Source organism: Callorhinus ursinus, unplaced genomic scaffold (assembly GCF_003265705.2).
Source record: "Callorhinus ursinus isolate GAN/ISIS: 27379988/994484 unplaced genomic scaffold, GSC_fseal_2.0 scaffold15, whole genome shotgun sequence".
Lineage (NCBI taxonomy): Eukaryota > Metazoa > Chordata > Mammalia > Carnivora > Otariidae > Callorhinus > Callorhinus ursinus.
This window is the reverse complement of record NW_027397077.1, coordinates 39909785-39929344: the sequence shown is the minus strand read 5'-3', so window position 1 is coordinate 39929344 and position 19560 is coordinate 39909785. Positions and strand designations below refer to the sequence as shown.

General features: G+C 50.7%; 1 protein-coding gene across 1 annotated transcript in view; it reads left to right on the top strand.

The window, feature by feature from the left end:
* Positions 1 to 19560, top strand: part of ATP2B2 (ATPase plasma membrane Ca2+ transporting 2) — a 170981-nt gene that overhangs the window by 128492 nt on the left and 22929 nt on the right. The window contains exons 13-14 of the mRNA XM_073901649.1: positions 12374 to 12615; positions 13767 to 14001. Coding sequence (XP_073757750.1) covers positions 12374 to 12615; positions 13767 to 14001 — 477 coding nt within the window. The remainder of the gene's footprint in view (positions 1 to 12373; positions 12616 to 13766; positions 14002 to 19560) is intronic.

The window sequence follows — 19560 nt, the reverse complement described above, 5'->3', positions numbered from 1 at the left end:
GATCCTGTCATTGTTCCCCTTATGAAAACAAAACAAAACAAAACAAAGCACTTTTTATTAGTTGGCTTTTGGTCCATAACTAACTACCATAGTCCCCCTTATCTGCACTTTCAGTTACGTGCAGTCAACCTCCGTCCCGTAGCTGCTGACCCTCCCTCTGACATACCGTCAGAAGGTCGAGGGCAGCCTAGTGCTGTGGCACGCACTGTATCATTCCCCTTCATCTCATCACGTAGGCATCTTATCATCTCACATCGGCATGAGAAGAAGGGTGAGGACAGTACAATAAGACACTTAGAGAGTAACCACATTCACATAACTTTTACTACAGTATATTGCAATAATTGTTCTATTTTATTATCAGTTATTAATCAGTTGTTAATCTCTTACTGTGCCTAGTTTATAAATTAAACTTTATCACGGATATGCGTGTCTAGGAAAAAAACATAGCATACATGGGGTTTGGTATGCTCCACAGCTTTGGGCATCCCCTGGGGGTCTTGGAACATATCTCCCGAGAATAAGCAGGGACTACTGTACTCCAAAACTTAGGGGCTCAAAACCAAACTGTGTATTTACAATTCTGTGGGGTGGCCATTCGGGCTGGGCTCAACGTGGTGGCTCTTCTGCTCTCAGTGGGACTCCCTCTCGCATCTGTGTCTGTGGTGGTTCAGGGGGACAGCTCCGCTGATCTCAGCAGCACCAGAGGCTGGTCTGGGATGGCCTCAGCTGGGATGGTTTGTTTTGGCTCTGTGTGGTCCCAGCTTTTCCAGCAGGCTAGTTTGGGCTTGTTCACATTGTCATCTTGCTGCATCTTATTGGTCAACGCAAGCCAAGAGGCCTGTGCAGATTCAAGGAATGGGGAGCTAGACTCTATCTCTTGACGGGAGGAACTGCAAGATCACATTGCAAAGGGCCTGGATTCAGAGAGGGAACAAATGGTGGCCATTTTCAGAAAGGATCTACCACCCGATGACGTTGTTGTTGTTAGTAATAGTAGCAGTATCACGAGTTCTGATAAGAAAAATTCTCGGGGGCACCTGGGTGGCTCAGATGGTTAAGCGTCTGCCTTCGGCTCAGGTCGTGATCCCAGGGTCCTGGGATCGAGTCCCGCATCGGGCTCCCTGCTCCTTGGGAGCCTGCTTCTCCCTCTGCTTCTCTCTCTCTCTCTCTCCCTCTCTCTCTCCCTCTGTCTCTCATGAATAAATAAATAAAATCTTAAAAAAAAAAAAAGAAAAAAGAAAAATCCTCACATTCCTATCTCAGCTTAGCTGCATAGACTCATCATGCTGTAATCCCTTTTTGGTTTAGAAGCAGAGAAGGCCTTTTTGTAATTAACCAACATTTGGATGAAGAGAAACAAGGAATTGTCCATCCAGAGGTCAGTCAGCAGCCAGATGTAGGACATTTCTGTAGTGGGAGCATCTGGGTGAGCGGCTGGGCTTTTTTGCTTACCTCCCAAGTGCGCCCTAGCCCTGACCTCTCCCTTCCGCCCGGGAGCCAGCTCACAGCATCATGGTCAGGCTGGGCTGTGGGCACCGCCGGCAGCTTTATCCAAATGGGGAGGAGAGTGTGACTCAGCAGCTAGGGGCTGAGGGCTGGTGGGAGAAGGGGGAGAAGGCAGCTTCTGCCCCCAGACACTGGGGCTGTAAGATCTGCACTATCCAGGGCCGAGCAGCCCCCTGCATCACCCCAGAGCTACAGGCTACGGGAGGCCCACAGAGGAGAGGGAAAGTAGGTCGGGAGGATGTGGGCACAGGGGTGATCCAGAACCCAGGGGGGCGGGGGTGATGCCAGAAATGACGGTGTTTTGTCTTCCCACCTCACCCCCACCCCTGCCCAATTTGGGAATCAAGGGAGATCAGCAATGTTTTATTCTGTTCCCCAGGCCTTCCTAAAATAACGGGGATGCTGTTAATGATCTTGTCCTGCAGATGTGGGAGAGAGGGGGATCAGGGCAATTCCCAGAGCAGGATTTGGGTGATGGGGCGGCCGCGGGGGCACAGCCCTATGGGGTGGGCTTGGATTGAGATGTAACTTATATAACCACAGTAAAAAAGCAGTTCTGGGGTCTGCCTGGAGGGCCAAGGGGCCATCTCAGTTAGGCACTGTTGCGTAGCACTGGCAGCAAAGCTAAAATCTCATTTCCAGATGTTGGTTGGTTCCACGTGGCTTGAAGGACAGGGGTCAGTCAGTCTACCTGGGGAGGTTTAGCTGCTGAGACTGGAGAAAGGTCAGGGACCCAGGAATTGGGATCCTTGGTTTGTAATCAGGCTAAGACACTTACCTCTCGGGCGCCAGTGTCCCCTGATGGTGCCTGGAACCCTAGCATCCCAGGACTCCTGTGCCTCTTCTTTCTGGATCTTTCCTGAAAGCCCCCTGGCCACGTGGCTCTCCTTGGTGGGGGCTGATGGTCATCGGTACAGAAGGGATAGCAGAGGTCCCTGGTATGACAAGGTAGTTGTTAAAGCTCATCCTTTGGAGCCAGGCAGCCTGGGTTCAAGTCCTTCTCTAGCTACATGAATTCAAACAAGTTACTTAGCCTCTCTGTGCCTCAGCCTCCTGAGAAAATGATAGGATTATTGTGAGGATGAAACAAGTTAGTAAGTGAGGAATGCCTGGCTCGTATTCAGCACTGTGTATGGTTAGTGTTGTCATTATTCAGCAGTAAAATCCCCCTTTGTAAGGGGATTCTGTCTGTAGCAATGCTGAGGCTAACAATAAATCGCAGAAGCATGAGGGCTATAGAGGAAAAGGGTCTTACCCAAAGCCACACAGCCAACTAGTGGCAAAGCCAACTTATAGATACTCCAAAGCCAGCTGTTGAGTAGGGTGTCCAGACCGGGCTTTTGGTCACTGAAACCAGTCCTACAGCGTCTTTAGCATAAGGTGGTCTCAGGAAGGAAGGCCTGGGGTCCAGAGAGTCAGATTCACAGCCAGGGCCTGCCAGCCATATAGGGCAAAGGGCCTCTGAGGGACTGTCCTTCCAGGCCCAGAGGACTCCTGAGAAGAGTCAGGGGCTGCTTAGTCCAGAGTAGAAGTCCAGCCACCCTCCAAGCCAAGCTAGGAAATCTAGACCGTAGGACTTCCTAAAGCACACAAGGCAGGTAAATGCAGGCAGTGTCCTCCCCACAAGCCCTGTCCATCAGCTTTGATCAGGAAATGAGTCCGGCCTAGGAAAATCAGACCTTGGACAGGGCTGTATTTCCTCCTCCATGAGACCACTGACTCTCCCATGTCTTCTTATTGTCTGACAACGTGGGCTCTTTGAGAGGGAGAAACACACTTGAGTCATCTCTGTTCCCTCAGGCATAGCTCTTGGGAAGTACTGGTTGGGTGGGTGAGGTAAGTGAATTAATTGGTGAATAGATGCATAGATATATAATCAATGAGATGAGGAGTAGGTAGGGAGACAGATGGATGGATGGGTGGGTGATGGATGGGTAGATGGATGGATGAGTGGATGAATATATGGGCAGTGGATGGGTGAATATGAATTAATAAGATGCTCAGGACAGACTGTCCTTCTTGTGGCAGCAGGAGGTAGGAGTTGGCCCCATCTCTGTCCCATGGCCAATACCAGTGCTCTGTCGGTTCTTCCAGCATATTGAGCTGATCTCTTCTGCAGCTACCCCCAGCTCTCTAGTCTACATTCATCCAGAGACCTCCCAGTTAGATAGCACCTTTCATTCTTAAAAGACAAAACAAAACAAAACACCAACCTACTTGAGTATTTGCAAGGGTAGTTTGTGTGGGTGTCATCTACATGGATTCACAGGTCTTAGAGACCCCCTGGTCCAGCCCCCTCACTTTACTCTGAGGCCTGAAAATAGGAAGGGACTTGTCTCAGGTCACCCCATGGGCTACTGAAGCTGGAATCCAGATGTCCTGACACCCAGTCCAAGAAGCAATGAGGTTTGGCTCTGAAGTCCAACAAACCAAGGTTCAAACCTCATCTCCAGCACTTAACCACCTGTGTGACCCTGAACAAGCTACTTGACCCCTTTGAGCTTCCATTTCCCAGTCTGCAAATCTGTAAAGTGAATATATAATTAACCCTAATTGCTAACATTCCCTTAGGCTCAATGCTAAGCACTTACCCCCATACACCCCTTGTACAACGACCCCATGAAGTAGGTGATATCACATCTCTAATTCATAGATCAGACCCCAAAGCTGGGAGAAGTGAAAAACCACTCTCGGAGTTCCAGAGCAGATAAGAGGCTGAGCCAGGATTAGAACCCAGGTCCGTCCAACCCAGAGCCCATGCAGCTCACCACCCCTTCCTGCGCAACACATAAAGATGCACCTTTGCCTGGAGGCAGCTTCAGGGCTACTGTGAAGGTCAGATGAGAAAATACGTATGTCCCAGCGCGGTTCCTGACATGTAGCAGGCACTCAGGCCATGGTAGTTATTACTCTTGTAACTTCTTTTATTATTCCTGAGTCTTATTCTCTGTAGTTTATTTTGCCAGTCACTGTCTTGCCTAACCCTCCACATCCCTTCCAGGGAATCAAGGCAAATATGACCATTCCCATCTTGCAGCTAAAAACACTGAGCTGCAGAAACATCAAGTAAGCTGCCCAGGATTGTTCCTGACCACCAAGTGGCAGATTTGGACCCAGAGAATTCTAGAGGAGTTTACCAAGCGGGCAAGGGCGTTCCAGGCAGGGGCACAGTACTGCCAAGGGCCGGAGACCTGAAGATGTGTGGCTTATACGGATGATCTGTGGCCTGAGTATTTCTCTGGGGCTGGAATGATGAGAGTCAAGACTGGGGGTGTGGAGGGACAGCTAGGTGGCATCCAATGAGCCCTTAAAAGGATTCTGCTCATGGTGCTCAGATAAAGCACTCCAGGCAGGAGTGGAGAGTGGTGTGAGGCTGAGGCTGCGGGCAGGGAGGCCAGGAAAAGTGGCCCAGGAGGGCCCTCCAGAGGGCCAGCCTCAACCCCATGCCCCATCACTCCTGAGGAGGCAAAGCTTTCTTCTTTCCCGTCTTATTTCGAATCATTAGGAACTAAACTTGCCCTCTGAGAGAAGCTATGTGAATCACCCTTGAGTCAGAAGTTGCTCCCCTGCCTCAGAAATCGTGGCACACCCTCAGATTTCTTTTGTTATCTCCGACCCTTTGAACATCAGGACTTCTGCTGGCTTCTTCCCATCGCCCTGCTCCTTCTCAGAACCACAGCTGTGCTTTAAGATGGAAATACTTCCTTCCTCACTTGTGAGGCCTTGTGCTTTCTTGGGAAAACATTCTCCTTTTCCAACTGTGTATGTTCTGAGTGCTAAAACCACCCAAGCAGACCTTAATTTTGTATTTTATGAGACCTCTTTCAAAGTAGGTTGACACCGCAGTTAACGTTTGAATTATTAAGCCGAGGATGGGGACTTGTGGAGCGGAATTGTTGGAAGTTTGTGGCGTATTTCTGAACACATAAACTGTCTAGAGAAAAACAAATCTCCCTGGAGCCTCCAAAGGTCACTGGGGTCAAATCTGAAGTGGTTCAGGAGGAAAGAGCAAAAAGGGGTTTCCTGGCAGGATGGTCTTCCTGAATAAATCAGCCACACTTGACCTAATTAGAAACCCCAGGTCCTCAGCATACCCTATTCCTAAGCTGAGGTGGCCATGATGCCGCCTTACCCCAGGGGGCCCCAGTAACCCTCAAAGGCAGGAAGGAGCTGCTTAATTGTATTTCCCATGCCTTAGAACTTGGGTATTTAGAGAGGGACTCCACGAAGCAGAGAGCCAACCTTGAACTCAGATCTCCTGGCTCCAAACCCAGGGCTCCAATGAATATTCCAATGAGCCTCTAAGTCCCCAAGTCAAGCCACACTCTCAGAGTAGGCTCTGGCCAAGCCAGGAATGCCAAAAGGTGCCGAAGATTCTGGAGGGTACTTTACAGGGTGCTAAGATGGGGAAGGGAGGTGGGCTGTGGTTCTGGTATGTGAAATGGCAGGGGCCTGTGTGTTGAATTCAACAACTGTTTTAGTTGTTTTTGTTTGTTTTGTTTTTGCAAACACCATCTCTGGGAGAAGAGTTTAAAGCAAATAGTCCCAAATGGGGAATTTGGATTTTTAACAGAGCTGTTAATCCCTACATCACACCCTGCATGTATGCATGCACACACACACCACACATACACACATACCACACCATGCACACCACACACATACATGGCACACACCATGACATACACACACGCATCTGTATACACACACACACAGCACACACATACAATTGCATACACATACTATAGAACTGCATTCACTCACCATACACAAACACACACCACACACACATACACACACACAACTGCATATATACACACACCACACACATACAACTGCACACACCACACACACACACACACACAGAGCTACACTCACACATACACCACATACATTCAACCGCACACACACCACACATACAATTACACACACCACATACATACACTGCACTCACACACCGCACTCACACACCACACACACACACCACACACATACAATTGCATATACACACCATACACATACAACTGCACTCACACACCAAACACACACACCACACACCGTATGAAATTGGACACACTACGCACACACACACCACACACATACAACTGCACAAACACACACACACACACACTGTGCACTGCTGAGCCTGGGGAGGTCCCAAGGAGTCTGCTTTCCAGGAGTGTGTCTCCCCAGGGGGTCTCAGCCTGTCCTGTCTTTGTCCTGGACACTCACACGGACCTGCCTTCCCCGCCTCTGGGGAAGATCCCATGGCTCTGCTACCTCATGTTCCTCAGGAGGCCTAGCACTGAGAAGCTCCTGGGGAGGCAGGCCTTTAGAAGAGAATTCTGGAGGCCTCTGGCCTCCCATGGGCTGTACCCTACACATACAAGCACAGAATTATTCATTTATTCATTCCACAGATATTCATTGGTTACCCCATAGTGGGAGACAAAGATAAGCAAAACAGACACATCTCCCCACACCCTTGGACTCTAAATTGATCATCAGCCAGTTCCCTAGTTAACCAGAGATCTCCAGTGCTAGTGGAGACAGGCAGGGCTATGGGGAGAGCACGTGCTATAGGCTCAGAGCCGAGAACACTGGGGTCAAATCCTAGCTGGGCCGCTGACTAGCAATGTGACCTCGCCTCTCTGGACCTCCCTGTACACAGCTGTGAAGTGGGAATATTCATCGCTGGCTTCCCAGGGAGCTATGGGGGTAGAACCAGACCATACGTGTGACAAGCCCAGTAAAAGATGGGGCAGAGTTGACATTCAAACATGGCCGCCGCTGCTGCTGTTGAGCTGGCTGGTGGTTCATCCGGGCACTGGGGAGGCGCCCCGCCAGTGCCTGCCCTTGAGGGGTGAGGAGCAGCAGGCTAGGCCACCGGAGACGGCCACTCAGCAGAAAGTTGTTTTCTACGCACTCCTAGAAGCATCATCATATGGCAGGTGCTACAGTTTACCATGCTACGTTGCTGGGTTCTTTGGGGGGACTTTTTAGAGGTTTTTTAGTGATGAAATACCTGTAACATCAAATGAATCATCTGAACTGTTTTCAAGTGGCGTTAAGTACATTCACGTTGTGCGACCATCCCAACCATCCATCCCAGAACTTTCCATCTTTCCCAAACTGAAACTCTGTCCCATCAAACACTAGCTCCCCATTCCCCCCACCACCAGCCCCTGGTGCCCACCATTCTACTTTCTTTTTCTATGAATCTGACTCCTCTAGGTACATAATACAGGTGGACATTATACAGTGTCTGTCCTTTTGTGACTGGCTCATTTCACTTATACTGCCCTCAGTTTTATCCATGTTGTCACATGTGTTAGACTTTCCTTCCATTTTAAGGCTGGATCATACTCCCCTGTATGTGTAGACCATACTTTATGTATCCATTCATTTGCCAACGGACACGTGCATTGCCCCTACCTCTTGGCTTTTGCGAGTAGTGCTGCCATGAACATGGATATACAAATATCTTTTTAAGTTCCTGCTTCCAGTTCTTTTGGGTATATACCCAGAAGTGGAATGCTGGATTATATGGTAATTCCATGTTTAATCTGTTGAGGAACCACCATCCTGTTTTCCACGGTGGCTGTACAACGTCACCTTCCCACTAGCAGCGCACACGGCTGCAGTTTCTTCACACCCTCACCAACACTTGTTTTCTGCTTGGTTTTTTTATAGTAGCCATCCTAATGAGTGTGAGGTGGTTCAGGCTAGTTGCGCTTTTTTTTTTACGTAGGCTGCCCACCCAGCATGCAGCCCAGTGTGGGCCTTGAACTCATGACCCTGAGAGCAAGATCTGAGCTGAGATCAAGAGTTGGATGCTTAACTGACTGAGCCACCCAGGCACTCCTAGCTGCACTTTTTTTCATCTCATTTTTGCAGGTGTTATTTATAACTTGTAGCTCTTCTAGTCATTATTCCTTGCTCTTGGCTCTATTCACCCCCCAGCACCCCAAACAGGAACATGAATTATGCCTGGTGACTGCATCCAGCATTCCCAAAGGGCTCAGTACCACACAGGGAAATGTGCTGGATGAAGCTTCCAGGTGGCACTGGGAGCCAGGGGGCTTGGGGACAGCCCCAGGGCTGCCCCTCTGCAGGTCTGTGACCATGAGCAAGTCACTCCCCTCCCGGGCCTGCTTCCTGTCCGTTAAAACTGAAACAATACCAACGTCTTAACTCCTTTACAGAATTGGAGCCCTAGAGATAAAAAGGTTCTTGGAAAGTCTACAGCAATAGCAAAACCTCTGGGTTTGTCAAGATCTAAAAAAAAAAAAAAAAAAAAAAAAAAATCAAAAGAGGAAAGGGGTGGGCCCCTGCTTCTTAGTAATACACGTAGGCGATCTCGGAGCTCAAGTTCATGGAAACAAATTGAATTACGTAGGAGGCAGCTCTGCCATTTGCAACCATGGGTTGTTTGAAATCCTTTTAGAGGAAAATTAAAATATTTCACAGAGGGTAATAAAATGCCGGGTATTTTGAAGGCACAACGGCTCAGCTCTCTTGGGCTAATAAGTAACTAGGCATTTTTATTTAAGTCCTCCGGGTTGTCATTTTCCTTCATTAGTGGAGACGGGAGAAAAACTGTTGTGAAAAAGACATAAAATTCTGGAAGTCACCAGAAGGTTAATTATAAAAATACAGAAAAAATTAAAAGTAAGAGGGATGCCTAGGTGCCTCAGTCGGTTGAGCGTCCTACTCTTGATTTCGGCTCAAGGTCATGATCTTGGGGTCGTGGGACGAAGCCCCACATCCGACTCAGTGCTCAGCAGGGAGTCTGCGTAGGAGTCTCCTTTTCCCACTCCCTCTGCCCCTCCCCCCACTTGCACGTGCTCTCTTTCTCTCTCAAATAAATAAATCTTTTTAAAAAACTAAAGTAAATAAATAAAATGTATAATTTTTAAAATCACAACATTACACCATACTACAGAGACAAAGGGAAAGTGCTTCGAATTTATTTTCGCAAACATCAGAAATGGGAAGCTGTGCCAAAGTTTCCTTTGCTTCCAAACCCAGTCCCACCAAAGAGCTCAGGAGTGGCGAGCCTTCTAAGGCCCCTGGTGCCAGAGACATAGTTCTGCATGGCGTGGGAGCAGGGAGGGTGTCCTGAGCCTTGTTCCTGCCCAGGGCCCTCAGCTGCCACTGAGACACCACACCTCTGCTTCATTGCACCATCCCTCACCACAATCCACTTGACGAAAAGGGTTGAAAAGTGCCGTTTTTTCTCTCAGCTAGAGGTCATCTGCTCTAGTCTCTCCATTTTATAGACAGAGAAACAGAGGACACGGGCTTAAGGTTCTGTCCTTCCTATGAATTATCAGTGCCAGTGACCCCACAGAGCTGGGATCGGCTCCCTGGGCCTGAGCCCTAACTGTGAAAGGGGGAGTGAGCCAGGGCCATGTCCAGTCGCTGTCCTGTCCCCCACACAGCTGGTCCGTGCCAGCATCTTCCAGATCCCCCTTTCTGCCTGTCCAGGAAGTCCTTTTGAGCAGCAGGATGGGGGCTGAGGGTGAGGATGCATAGTTCCTGGTCAAGGATGGTCTGAGACCCACAAAAAGCCACTAATGCCAGGGGTGGGTGGGGATGGAACAGGCAGGTTCGTAGGTAGATATTCCTCTTCTAAATCTCTCTAGGGTTTGGGTTTATCTGCGGTGGCTTTTACCATCCCCAATGCCACCTCCACCCAAGACGCTGCATAAAAGTAATTTTATGCAAGAAGCATATGCACGCGTGTGTGGGTACAGGTGGGACGTGAGTTATCGGAACCTCCCACAGCCTCTGGCTAATCCCACAATTAGCCCATGTGGAGGCCTCTTGTTCTTACCTATTAACCTGCGCCTCCCCCACCACTCTGGTCTGCATGGAACCATCCAGCCAACAATTAGTAAGTGCCTACTGTGTGCTGGGCTCTGTGCTGGTCCTGAGAACGTAGCAAGGAAAAGAATACAAGAACTCCTTTACTCAGTGGGAGACAGACCCATGAAGCAATTTTCAAAAACACGGAGATATTTGAGCTGGCCCTTCAAAAATCAAGGAGGAGTTTGCCTGGCAGGAAAGGGGGGAGGAACAGCAGAGCAAAGGCACAGAGGCATGAAACCGGTCATGTTCAGGCAGCCACGCGATGAAGTGAGAGTTGCTGGGGGAGAGGTGGTCGATGATTTCGCCAAGCCCCCAGGGTGGAGGCTTTCATGCAGCCCCGCACCTGGCAGAGGGCCAGCACCTAGCCAGTGCTGAAGAATGTATGCTAAATCAGTGAGTGGAGAGAAGGAAAAGAGGAAAGGAAGTGGCGGCTTAGTTATAGAATGGCATCGATAGAGCAGGGGAAGAAAGAACAAACTAGCTAGAATAAACACAAGTGATTCTCAAAATGTAGTTACACGAATAAACAAGTTTTCGAAGAATGTGTGCAGTCTTACATGAAGTTTTCAACATGCAGAGCAGCACTGCACATACATGCATACGGACATAAGGTTAAGCTACGTGTAACTGAGCATGTTGACTTACAATAGCAGTTTCATTTGGCTGAACCTAAATTGAACTCACAAGGGACAGTGCATCCCTAGCATGGAATACTACTCGGCACGGAAAAGGGACAAGCTCCTGACACACACAACAACTTGCCTGGACCTCGAGGAGAAGATGTTGAGTAAGAAGAATGCAGTCTTCAAAGGTTTCACATACCGTATGATTCCATGTATATAACAAGCTCGAAATGACAAAATTATGAAGATAGAGAACAGATTAATGGGGGCCAGGGCCAGGGAGGGAGTGGGAAGGGAGGTGACTGCCGCTTTGAAAAGGGTGGCACAGGGATTGGATCCTTGTCATGAACTGTTGCATATCTTCACGGTGGTGGTCACAGGAATCCACACACAAAGCACTGCATAGAACTAAACACATACACACGAGTGCATATAAAACTGGTGAAATCTGAGTAAGGTGGGTTCGATTGCCTCAGTGTCCGTATCTTGGCTGCGATGTACTGTAGTCACACAGGTGAGCACTAGGGGAACCTGGTCTGCACTGGGAGCCAGGGGGCTTGGGGACAGCCCCAGGGCTGCCCCTCTGCAGGTCTGTGACCATGAGCAAGTCACACAGGTGAGCACTAGGGGAATCTGGATGAAGGGTGTGTGCCATCTCTCTGTACTATTTCTTATTGCATGTCAGTCTAGAACTAGCTCAAAATAAAAATTTAAAACACCCACAGGGTAGGGGCTCCTGGATAACTCAGTCAGTTAAGCATCCGACTCTTGGTTTCAGCTCAGGTCATGATCTCAGGGTCTTGAGATCGAGCTCCACGATGGGCTCCTCACTGGGCGTGGAGCCTGCTTAAGATTCTTTCTCTCCCTCTCTCTCTGCCCCTCACCCCTGTTCTCTTGCTTTCACTCTCTCTAAAGTAAAAAAATGATAACAAGTAAATCTTTAAAAATCAAAAAAAAACCACACACATAGGGTAATAATTCATGCCACTTTTAAGACAGAGTTTCTTTCTGAGACAAGGGTGGATTCTGCAGACAGGGAGGGACATACAGGGGGACTCACCCTTATCTGTCATGTTTTCCTTCTCAAGGAAGAAAAATCTGAAGCAAATAGGGCATAATGCTCAGGCTCTACAAAGCTGAATGGAGAGTACATAAGTGTTTCTTTTCTTATTCTCTATCCGGCTTGTAGGTTTGAAAGAGTTCATAGTTTTTAAAAAGCTGATCTTGCTTAACTCCTTTCATCCAGAGCCAGGATTGGGTCTGGGATGGAGAGGGCTGAGGGTGCAGGTGGTGGGAAAAGGGGACAGCCCGGCCCCGGGGCCTCAGAGGCTACCCCCTGTGAGCCGCCCTGGCCTCTCTCCCCACAGCCCCCGGAGAAGGAGGGTGCCTTGCCTCGGCAAGTGGGCAACAAGACGGAGTGCGGCCTGCTGGGCTTCGTGCTGGACCTGAAGCAGGACTACGAGCCCGTGCGCAGCCAGATGCCAGAGGAGAAACTGTACAAGGTGTACACCTTCAACTCCGTGCGCAAGTCCATGAGCACAGTCATCAAGCTGCCTGACGAGAGCTTCCGCATGTACAGCAAGGGCGCTTCTGAGATCGTGCTCAAGAAGTAAGCTGCACGTGGGAGGTGGGAGGGGAGGAGGGGGGCGGGGAGCCGGGGACCACCAAGTCGTGCAGCGCAGGCTGTCCTGCAGACTGGGCTGGAGGGTCATCTGGCACCCAGAGGTACAGGGGAGGCCCTGCCCAACGTTCCACAGCAGGACCACCTCCAGGTGCTTTCTCCACTATTTCCTCTTAAAACTTTCTACAGAGAGCCCTCCCTTCCTCCTCCCTACATCACTGAATCACCAGGACGTTCCACCCAGTGTCACTGTTAAATCTCCCTTATTTCACTTCCCTTAGCACGGTGATGGTTGACCATAGTGATGTTCGGTATTAGCCAGTCTACTCTGGCTCCAGGTGCCAGAGATAAGCCTGGAGATCTAAGCAAGTCATTCCCGGCCTCTGAACCTCAGTTTCCCCACTCATACCTTGATGGGATTGGTCTAGCCCAGTGGTTCTCAACTCTGGCTACATATTGGAATCACCCCAGGGAACTTTTAAAAAACCACTGATACAGGGCACCTGGGTGGCTCGGACACTTAAGCGTCCGACTCTTGATTTCAGCTCAGGTCATGATCTCAGGGTGGTAAGATCGAGCCCTGTGTTGGGCTCTGCACTGGGCGTGGAGCCTGTTGAAGAGAGAGGTTCTCTCTCTGTCTGCCCCTCCCCCCCCAAAAAATAATACAAATAAATTGGAACCTTTGGGGTAGGGCTCACACATAAATTGGAACCTTTGGGTATTTATTTATTCGGTGTTCCCCCCCAAGCCATTCTAATGTGCAAGCAAGGTCCAGAACCACTAGCCTGGATTTCATGACCTTTGAAAACCATTTTAGCTGTGGAACTGTTTTTTCAGATGAAATCTTGTGAATATAAGACAGATCAAACTAGATGTGCTCTTGCTGAATGGACTGGGGCAGATATTGCAAGAAGGCTGCCTGATTTCTTTTTGGCTGGTCCTGATTTCATCCCTGCCTGGGGCCCAGGGGCCTGGACCAGCCCTGAAGCATTATGGGAGACGAACTGGGCAGACACTGGATGACCAACCATGGCCAGCTGGGCATCACTGGGGAGGGGGAGGTGAGCGCGAGCTGGTCAGAGGGAGGATCCTTGGGCCCTTGGCTGGACTTTACCCATCTCCCTCCCATCCGCCCCCAGGTGCTGCAAAATCCTCAACGGGGCAGGGGAGCCCCGCGTCTTCCGGCCCCGCGACCGGGACGAGATGGTGAAGAAGGTGATCGAGCCCATGGCCTGCGATGGGCTCCGAACCATCTGTGTGGCCTACCGCGACTTCCCCAGCAGCCCTGAGCCCGACTGGGACAATGAGAATGACATCCTCAATGACCTAACCTGCATCTGCGTGGTGGGCATTGAGGACCCCGTGCGGCCCGAGGTAAGCCCCCTACCAGCAGGCTTGGAGAGGCTGGGAGTCCGGTCTGCTGGCAAGCTAGCTTAAGTTGCCTCACCTCTCTGAGCCTCAGTTTCCCTGTAGCATCTACGAGGTTTTCTCTTTACCTACTCCTAAACGCTCAAACTCATAAGACCAGCGTAGGCCACGCTTGGCATCAGTCTGCTCAGGACATCGGGCAGCCTGACAGCAGGCATTGCTTTGCCATGGGAGCAGCCCTAGAGCCATCCACTCAAGCATCCAGAAACCTCCCCGTGTTCCCAAGGGACAAGCATGGGGGCTGCCCTGCCTTAGAAGCCTCTTGCCCCACAGGAGCCAGGATCTCCTATAACATATCCATAGGCCTAGGTTCCAGGGTCCCCATAAAGGAGAGACCCAGAAACTAAGGTCACCGGTATTCAGGAAAACCCCCAGTGTGATGTCACATCAGCAGGTAGAGATCTGTCCTTTCAGATCCAGTTTCCCAATCAGTTTACCCTAGCAGGCTTGCACAGTGACGCAGCCTATAGTCTCGCTTTGTCAGGTCTCCAGGGGCACAGAGCTAGAAAGTTAGCCAAAGGTCAGACTCTCAGGCAGAAGAGAAGAGGGATGACAGCACCCCTACCCGGAAGGACCAAGAAAGGTGATGTAGTAAATGCACCTAATGGAGTGCTCAGTTCACACAGGTCTTCAGTCTCCTTTAGCTGCGTCTGCATCCAGCAGGAAGACAGAATTCAGTGCTGGGGATTGGCAGGGTTGGGGGAGAATGGACATGGGTGCTCAGTCAGACTGCCCAGGCTGGAGAGGCTGTAGGAAGAAGAGAGGGCTGCCTTGAATCTCCAAAACATTGCTGTGGGCAGGGAGAGTGAGTCCTCACCCTGGGGAGCCCCAGAGAGCAGAGCCCAGGAGAGGCCGGCCTCCACGTCATCGGAGGACTAACCCAGCTGCTGGGCCCACAGCTGACGCCCAGGCCGGCAGGGACTGGGCCCACGTTGGCCCCGGCCGTGGAATTTGGTGATGGGGCCTCTCAGGACCGCCTTCCTCTACCGGAAGCAACTTCATTGTTCCCCACCTGCCCTGACACCATTCCCTAGGGGCCGCTTGCTGTTCCCTGCTCCTCATGGAGCCTCCATTTCCCCTTTTTTCCAGTGGAAAGGGATAGACAGGGGGTTTTCCAAATTCCCAGCCCTGATATTCTAAGAGTCTGTGTTCCAAAGACCAAGTGAGACTAGAATGTCACGGACATGGACTTTCACGTTTTAGCAGCAAGGAGAAGCATCGTCAGGAGTGTGAGCTCAGGCATCAGACAGACCTGGGATCCTGAGTCCCAGCATTACTGGCTGTGTGACCCTGGGCCAGTTACATAACCTTCTGAGCCTCTGTTTCCTCATCTGTAGACTGGGGATAATAATAGTATTCTCCACTCACACACACCCCAGGATACTATGAGGTATCATGTGCATGACAGATCGTGCACATACAAGGAACAGGCAGTGTCAGACAGGAGGTAAGTGGCCCTTAAATGTGGCTCCCCTTCCTCTGTGCCCCTCCCCAGTAGATTCATAACTCTGGATCCAGTGACACGTAACAGCCCCTAACACACAGCCTGGCCTATGGAAGGTGCTCATTTAAGTGTGGAATGAATGAATGAGAATGAACGGGACTTGAACACCAGTCTTCCAGTACTATGCCTGGTACTCATCTCTCACACCTCCAGAGGCCCCCACAGGCCTCCTCACTCCCACCCAGAGCCTAAAGCAGCCAAGGCAATTTGTCCCCAGGTGCTTGGCCCTGGAGCCATATGTGTTTTCCTGCAGACTGTGTCTCCCCCTGGATGGACAGGCCATTTATCAGTCTCCCCATGGGATGCCTGCTTATTACCAGCCGCTAATGGGCTAAGCCTTCCCATGACAGTTTATCTCCTTACAGTCTCCACATAGCAGATGAGGCCAGCCTGCGGCTCATTCCCAGAGCTCCTAGCCTATCACTCTATGCCTCAGAAGTATCCCCGAGGTGGGGTGGGAAGCAGCAGCAGACACATACTTTTTCTGGTCATGACCTGTGCTAATAACAAATGTATTTTATACCATGACTCAGTAAGCACATACACGTAACCAAAATAAGGATGTCACAAAGTAATGTGATGCGCTTGTATTTTCTATTTTCTTCTATCTCTTGCTTTTTTTTTAATGCTAGTCACCACCCGCTAAACTGATTTGACAATCCACTAAAGGGGCATGACTGCAGGATTGAGCACTGCTGACCGAGACCAAGTGCTTCCCCACGGCCCCAGTGTGCAGGTGAAAACACTGAGGCCAAGCAGGGACAGTGATGTTCCCCAAGTCTCGCTGTAAGTGGCTGAGCAAATCCAGATTAGAACAGGTTTTCCACCTTCCTGCCCCAGGCCCTGCTCCTGGGTGCCACAGAAATGAAAGGGCAAGTGGTTCTAAGTCAGGAGGGTGAAGAGAGGGAGGACAGGGCCTGGGAAGGCCTTAGCTGGGTCCCTGGCATGTTCCACTAACAGCATGATTATCCAGAGAAGCTGGCTTCAGGCAAAGACTCCCAGCAGGGCTGGGAGCACTTTCATCCTGGAGGGCCCTACATTGGAGAAAGGGGGCCTGGATCCAAGCCCCAACTCTGCCACTCACAAGCCACTTCCCCTCTCTGTACCTTGGTCTTCTGATCTGTAAAATGGAAGCTTGGCCCAGATGCCCCTCAGGTCCCTGCCAAGCTCCAACATTCTGAGCTGGCTGATGGGAAAGCTTTCCCTGACTTTCTTTGCTTCCGTCAAGTGAGCGCATCCTTGATGGTGACCTCCTCTCTCCCCTGGGCTCTCCCCCAGGATGTAGATTTTTGATGTTGTAAGCCGTGTTGGGGAGCAGGGACTTACTAGGGTGACAAAGCAGGGTCAAGGGACACGGGTTCTCACCCCACTCCTGACACTCCCTCACAGAGAGACTTCAGGTGCATCTCTTCCCTGGGTCTACGTTTCCCCATCCGAATAATGAAGAGTTGGACATTCCCAAGTGAGGGACACCAGCAGGGTTGCTGGTGACACTGCTTGAAAGTATAAAAGCTCTGACCTGTTTTAAAGATTTTATTTATGTATTTGACAGAGAGAGACACAGCGAGAGCAGGAACACAAGCAGGGGGAGTGGGAGAGGGAGACGCAGGCTCCCTGCCGAGCAGGGAGCCCGATGCGGGGCTCGATCCGAACACCCTGGGATCATGACCCGAGCCGAAGGCAGACGCTTAACAACTGAGCCACCCAGGCGCCCAAAGCTCTGACGTGTTGATTCAGGATGTCCCAGTAGGGTGGGGATGGCTTTTGATTTATTTGGGTTTTAAGCTGGGGGATTTATACACAGGGAGCCAAATTCCAATGGTCCAATAACACCGACAAGATGAAGTAGCCTCCCATGCCACCCCCAGGCCTCTGGTTCCCGCCTCACAGGCAGCCACCATCACCAGCTTCTTGGGTGACCTTAGGGGAGTGTCTATGCCTATGGTTTTGGGCAGGCTCTCCCAGGCAACCCTGAGGCTGGCCGGAGCAGAAGCCTCAGCCTGGGCCACCTCTAGGGTCCTACAAACATTTTCAGATTCCTTTTGCAACTGCCACTGGAACACAAACTACCTCCCTCAGTTTTCCCATCTGTCAAGGGGACAAATCACGTTGTCTTCCTCCCATGAGAAGATAGAAGACGGAACAGATCAAAACAGGCTTGCCAGTCACCCCCCAGACAAATATAAGATGCTACCTCGGGTACGGGTACATTTTCCGACACTGATTGAAGCCACTGTGGATAAAGCCATGAGAAGAGCAGCAGTCTGGGATTTGCAGGGTTATCCGGGGGTGTTTAGAGCCCTTGGAGTCACAGACAACGGGTGTCACCAGAAACAACAGATGTTTAAAAGCCTTTATTTAATGAAAACAGGAAGCGCCCATTTTCTGGCTATTTTTCCTCTGTGAGAAAACTCTTGGATAATTTTAGCAAAAGAAGGAATTTTTTTTTTAATTTTACAGCTATTTTGTCTATGTGGAAAGTATATTTCAACCAGATCGGTGCCTCTGTGGCTTGAGTCTTAATCATCTCTGGATCCTCAGTGCCCAGAGCAGTTGGATGTTCAGTAGCTGTTTGTCAAACGAATGAACGAGTGAGCAATACAAGGAAATGCAGAGTGCAGTTTAAGGAAGCACCCCATTGGGTTGGAGGAATCCAGAATGGCTTTATGAGTAGAGGGCATTTCACCTGAAAGAGGAGGAGACTCCCAGATTACAGGAGAGAGGATATTCTAGGCAGAGGGAACAGCGCAGGCAAATGCAGATGGGTGAGGGTCTAGTGAATATCCCTGTTGGATTTATGAGAGAAATGGGTAGGAGGGGAGCCTGGAGCTAAATTGTGAAGGGTTGGCATGTCCGCATCCAAATCCATTCACCAGGCTTTGAGGGACTTAAGCAGAGAGATGTTTCATGATGACCCATGTGCCCTGTGCCTGGCCCCTGGATGGGTCCTGAGCAGTTGGCGGTCCCTGCCTTCCGGAGCCCACAGCCTAATGAAATGTCCAGTGAAAGGGGAGGAGTAAGCAGAACCATAGCACATGTGAGTGTAAAGCCAGACTGAAGTACAACAAAGACGTCCAGTTACAGGGCCCACTGCCCAGAAAAGTGGCCGAGGAGGCTCTCGGATGTGTCCAGGTCCATCTGGAATCCCCCCACAGGTAGGTCACAGGCCTCTAAGGTACTTAACTCAGGAATCATGGTGGTGGGCCCACACCATCCCACCACCCCAAACAAACGGCTGCCCCTCCCTGTCCCCAGACGACAGCTGTGCCCCACCCCCCACTGCATCTGCCTCTGTACCCTCAACATCCCTCCCCATCTCCGGGAGCAGAAAGAACAAGCACAGAAGACCATGGTCAGGTGCATTGCCAGGCACCCTATCCCCCACCACCAGCATCTATTGTCCCCGTGCCTGGTACCCTTTGCCCCCATCACAGCGTCGCCCAGCCTCGCTGAGGGGTACAGACTATCATCCCCACTTTATAGGTGAGGAAGCCAACACTCAGGTGGATCCCGAGGGCAAAGCCCAACCCAGCCTTTTGGCCCCTGAGCCCTCTCCCCCAAGGGCAGAGAAGCCTCCACCACACAGAGGAAAGTGTGGGGGCCAGAAAAATTAGCTGCCTCCTTTTTCTCCCCAAGCCAGCTTGTTTTGGGGAACCCCAGAGGGTGGGGATTCCAAACAGGCAGATTTCGGCTCCCTGAGACAGCCTTGAAAGTGTTAAGTCTTTCTAAAACACGGTGCTAGATACCTTGTCCCCAGTTCAGAACTTAACCATGGCCCCCAGGCCTGGTACCAAGCCCCTGATTCCAGCACCTTCTGACCTCAGGCCCTTCTCCAGCTTCATGGCCACTGGCTCCTGCCTCACATCCTCCTCAGCCTCAGCTCCTCCAGATCACCTGTCACACTCTTCCTACAGCACCCTTCCCAACTTCTCTGCCAGTGCATCTCATGGGACAATTCTCTGTAGCCCAGGCCACAGTGAAGTGGTCATCTGTGTAGCCCC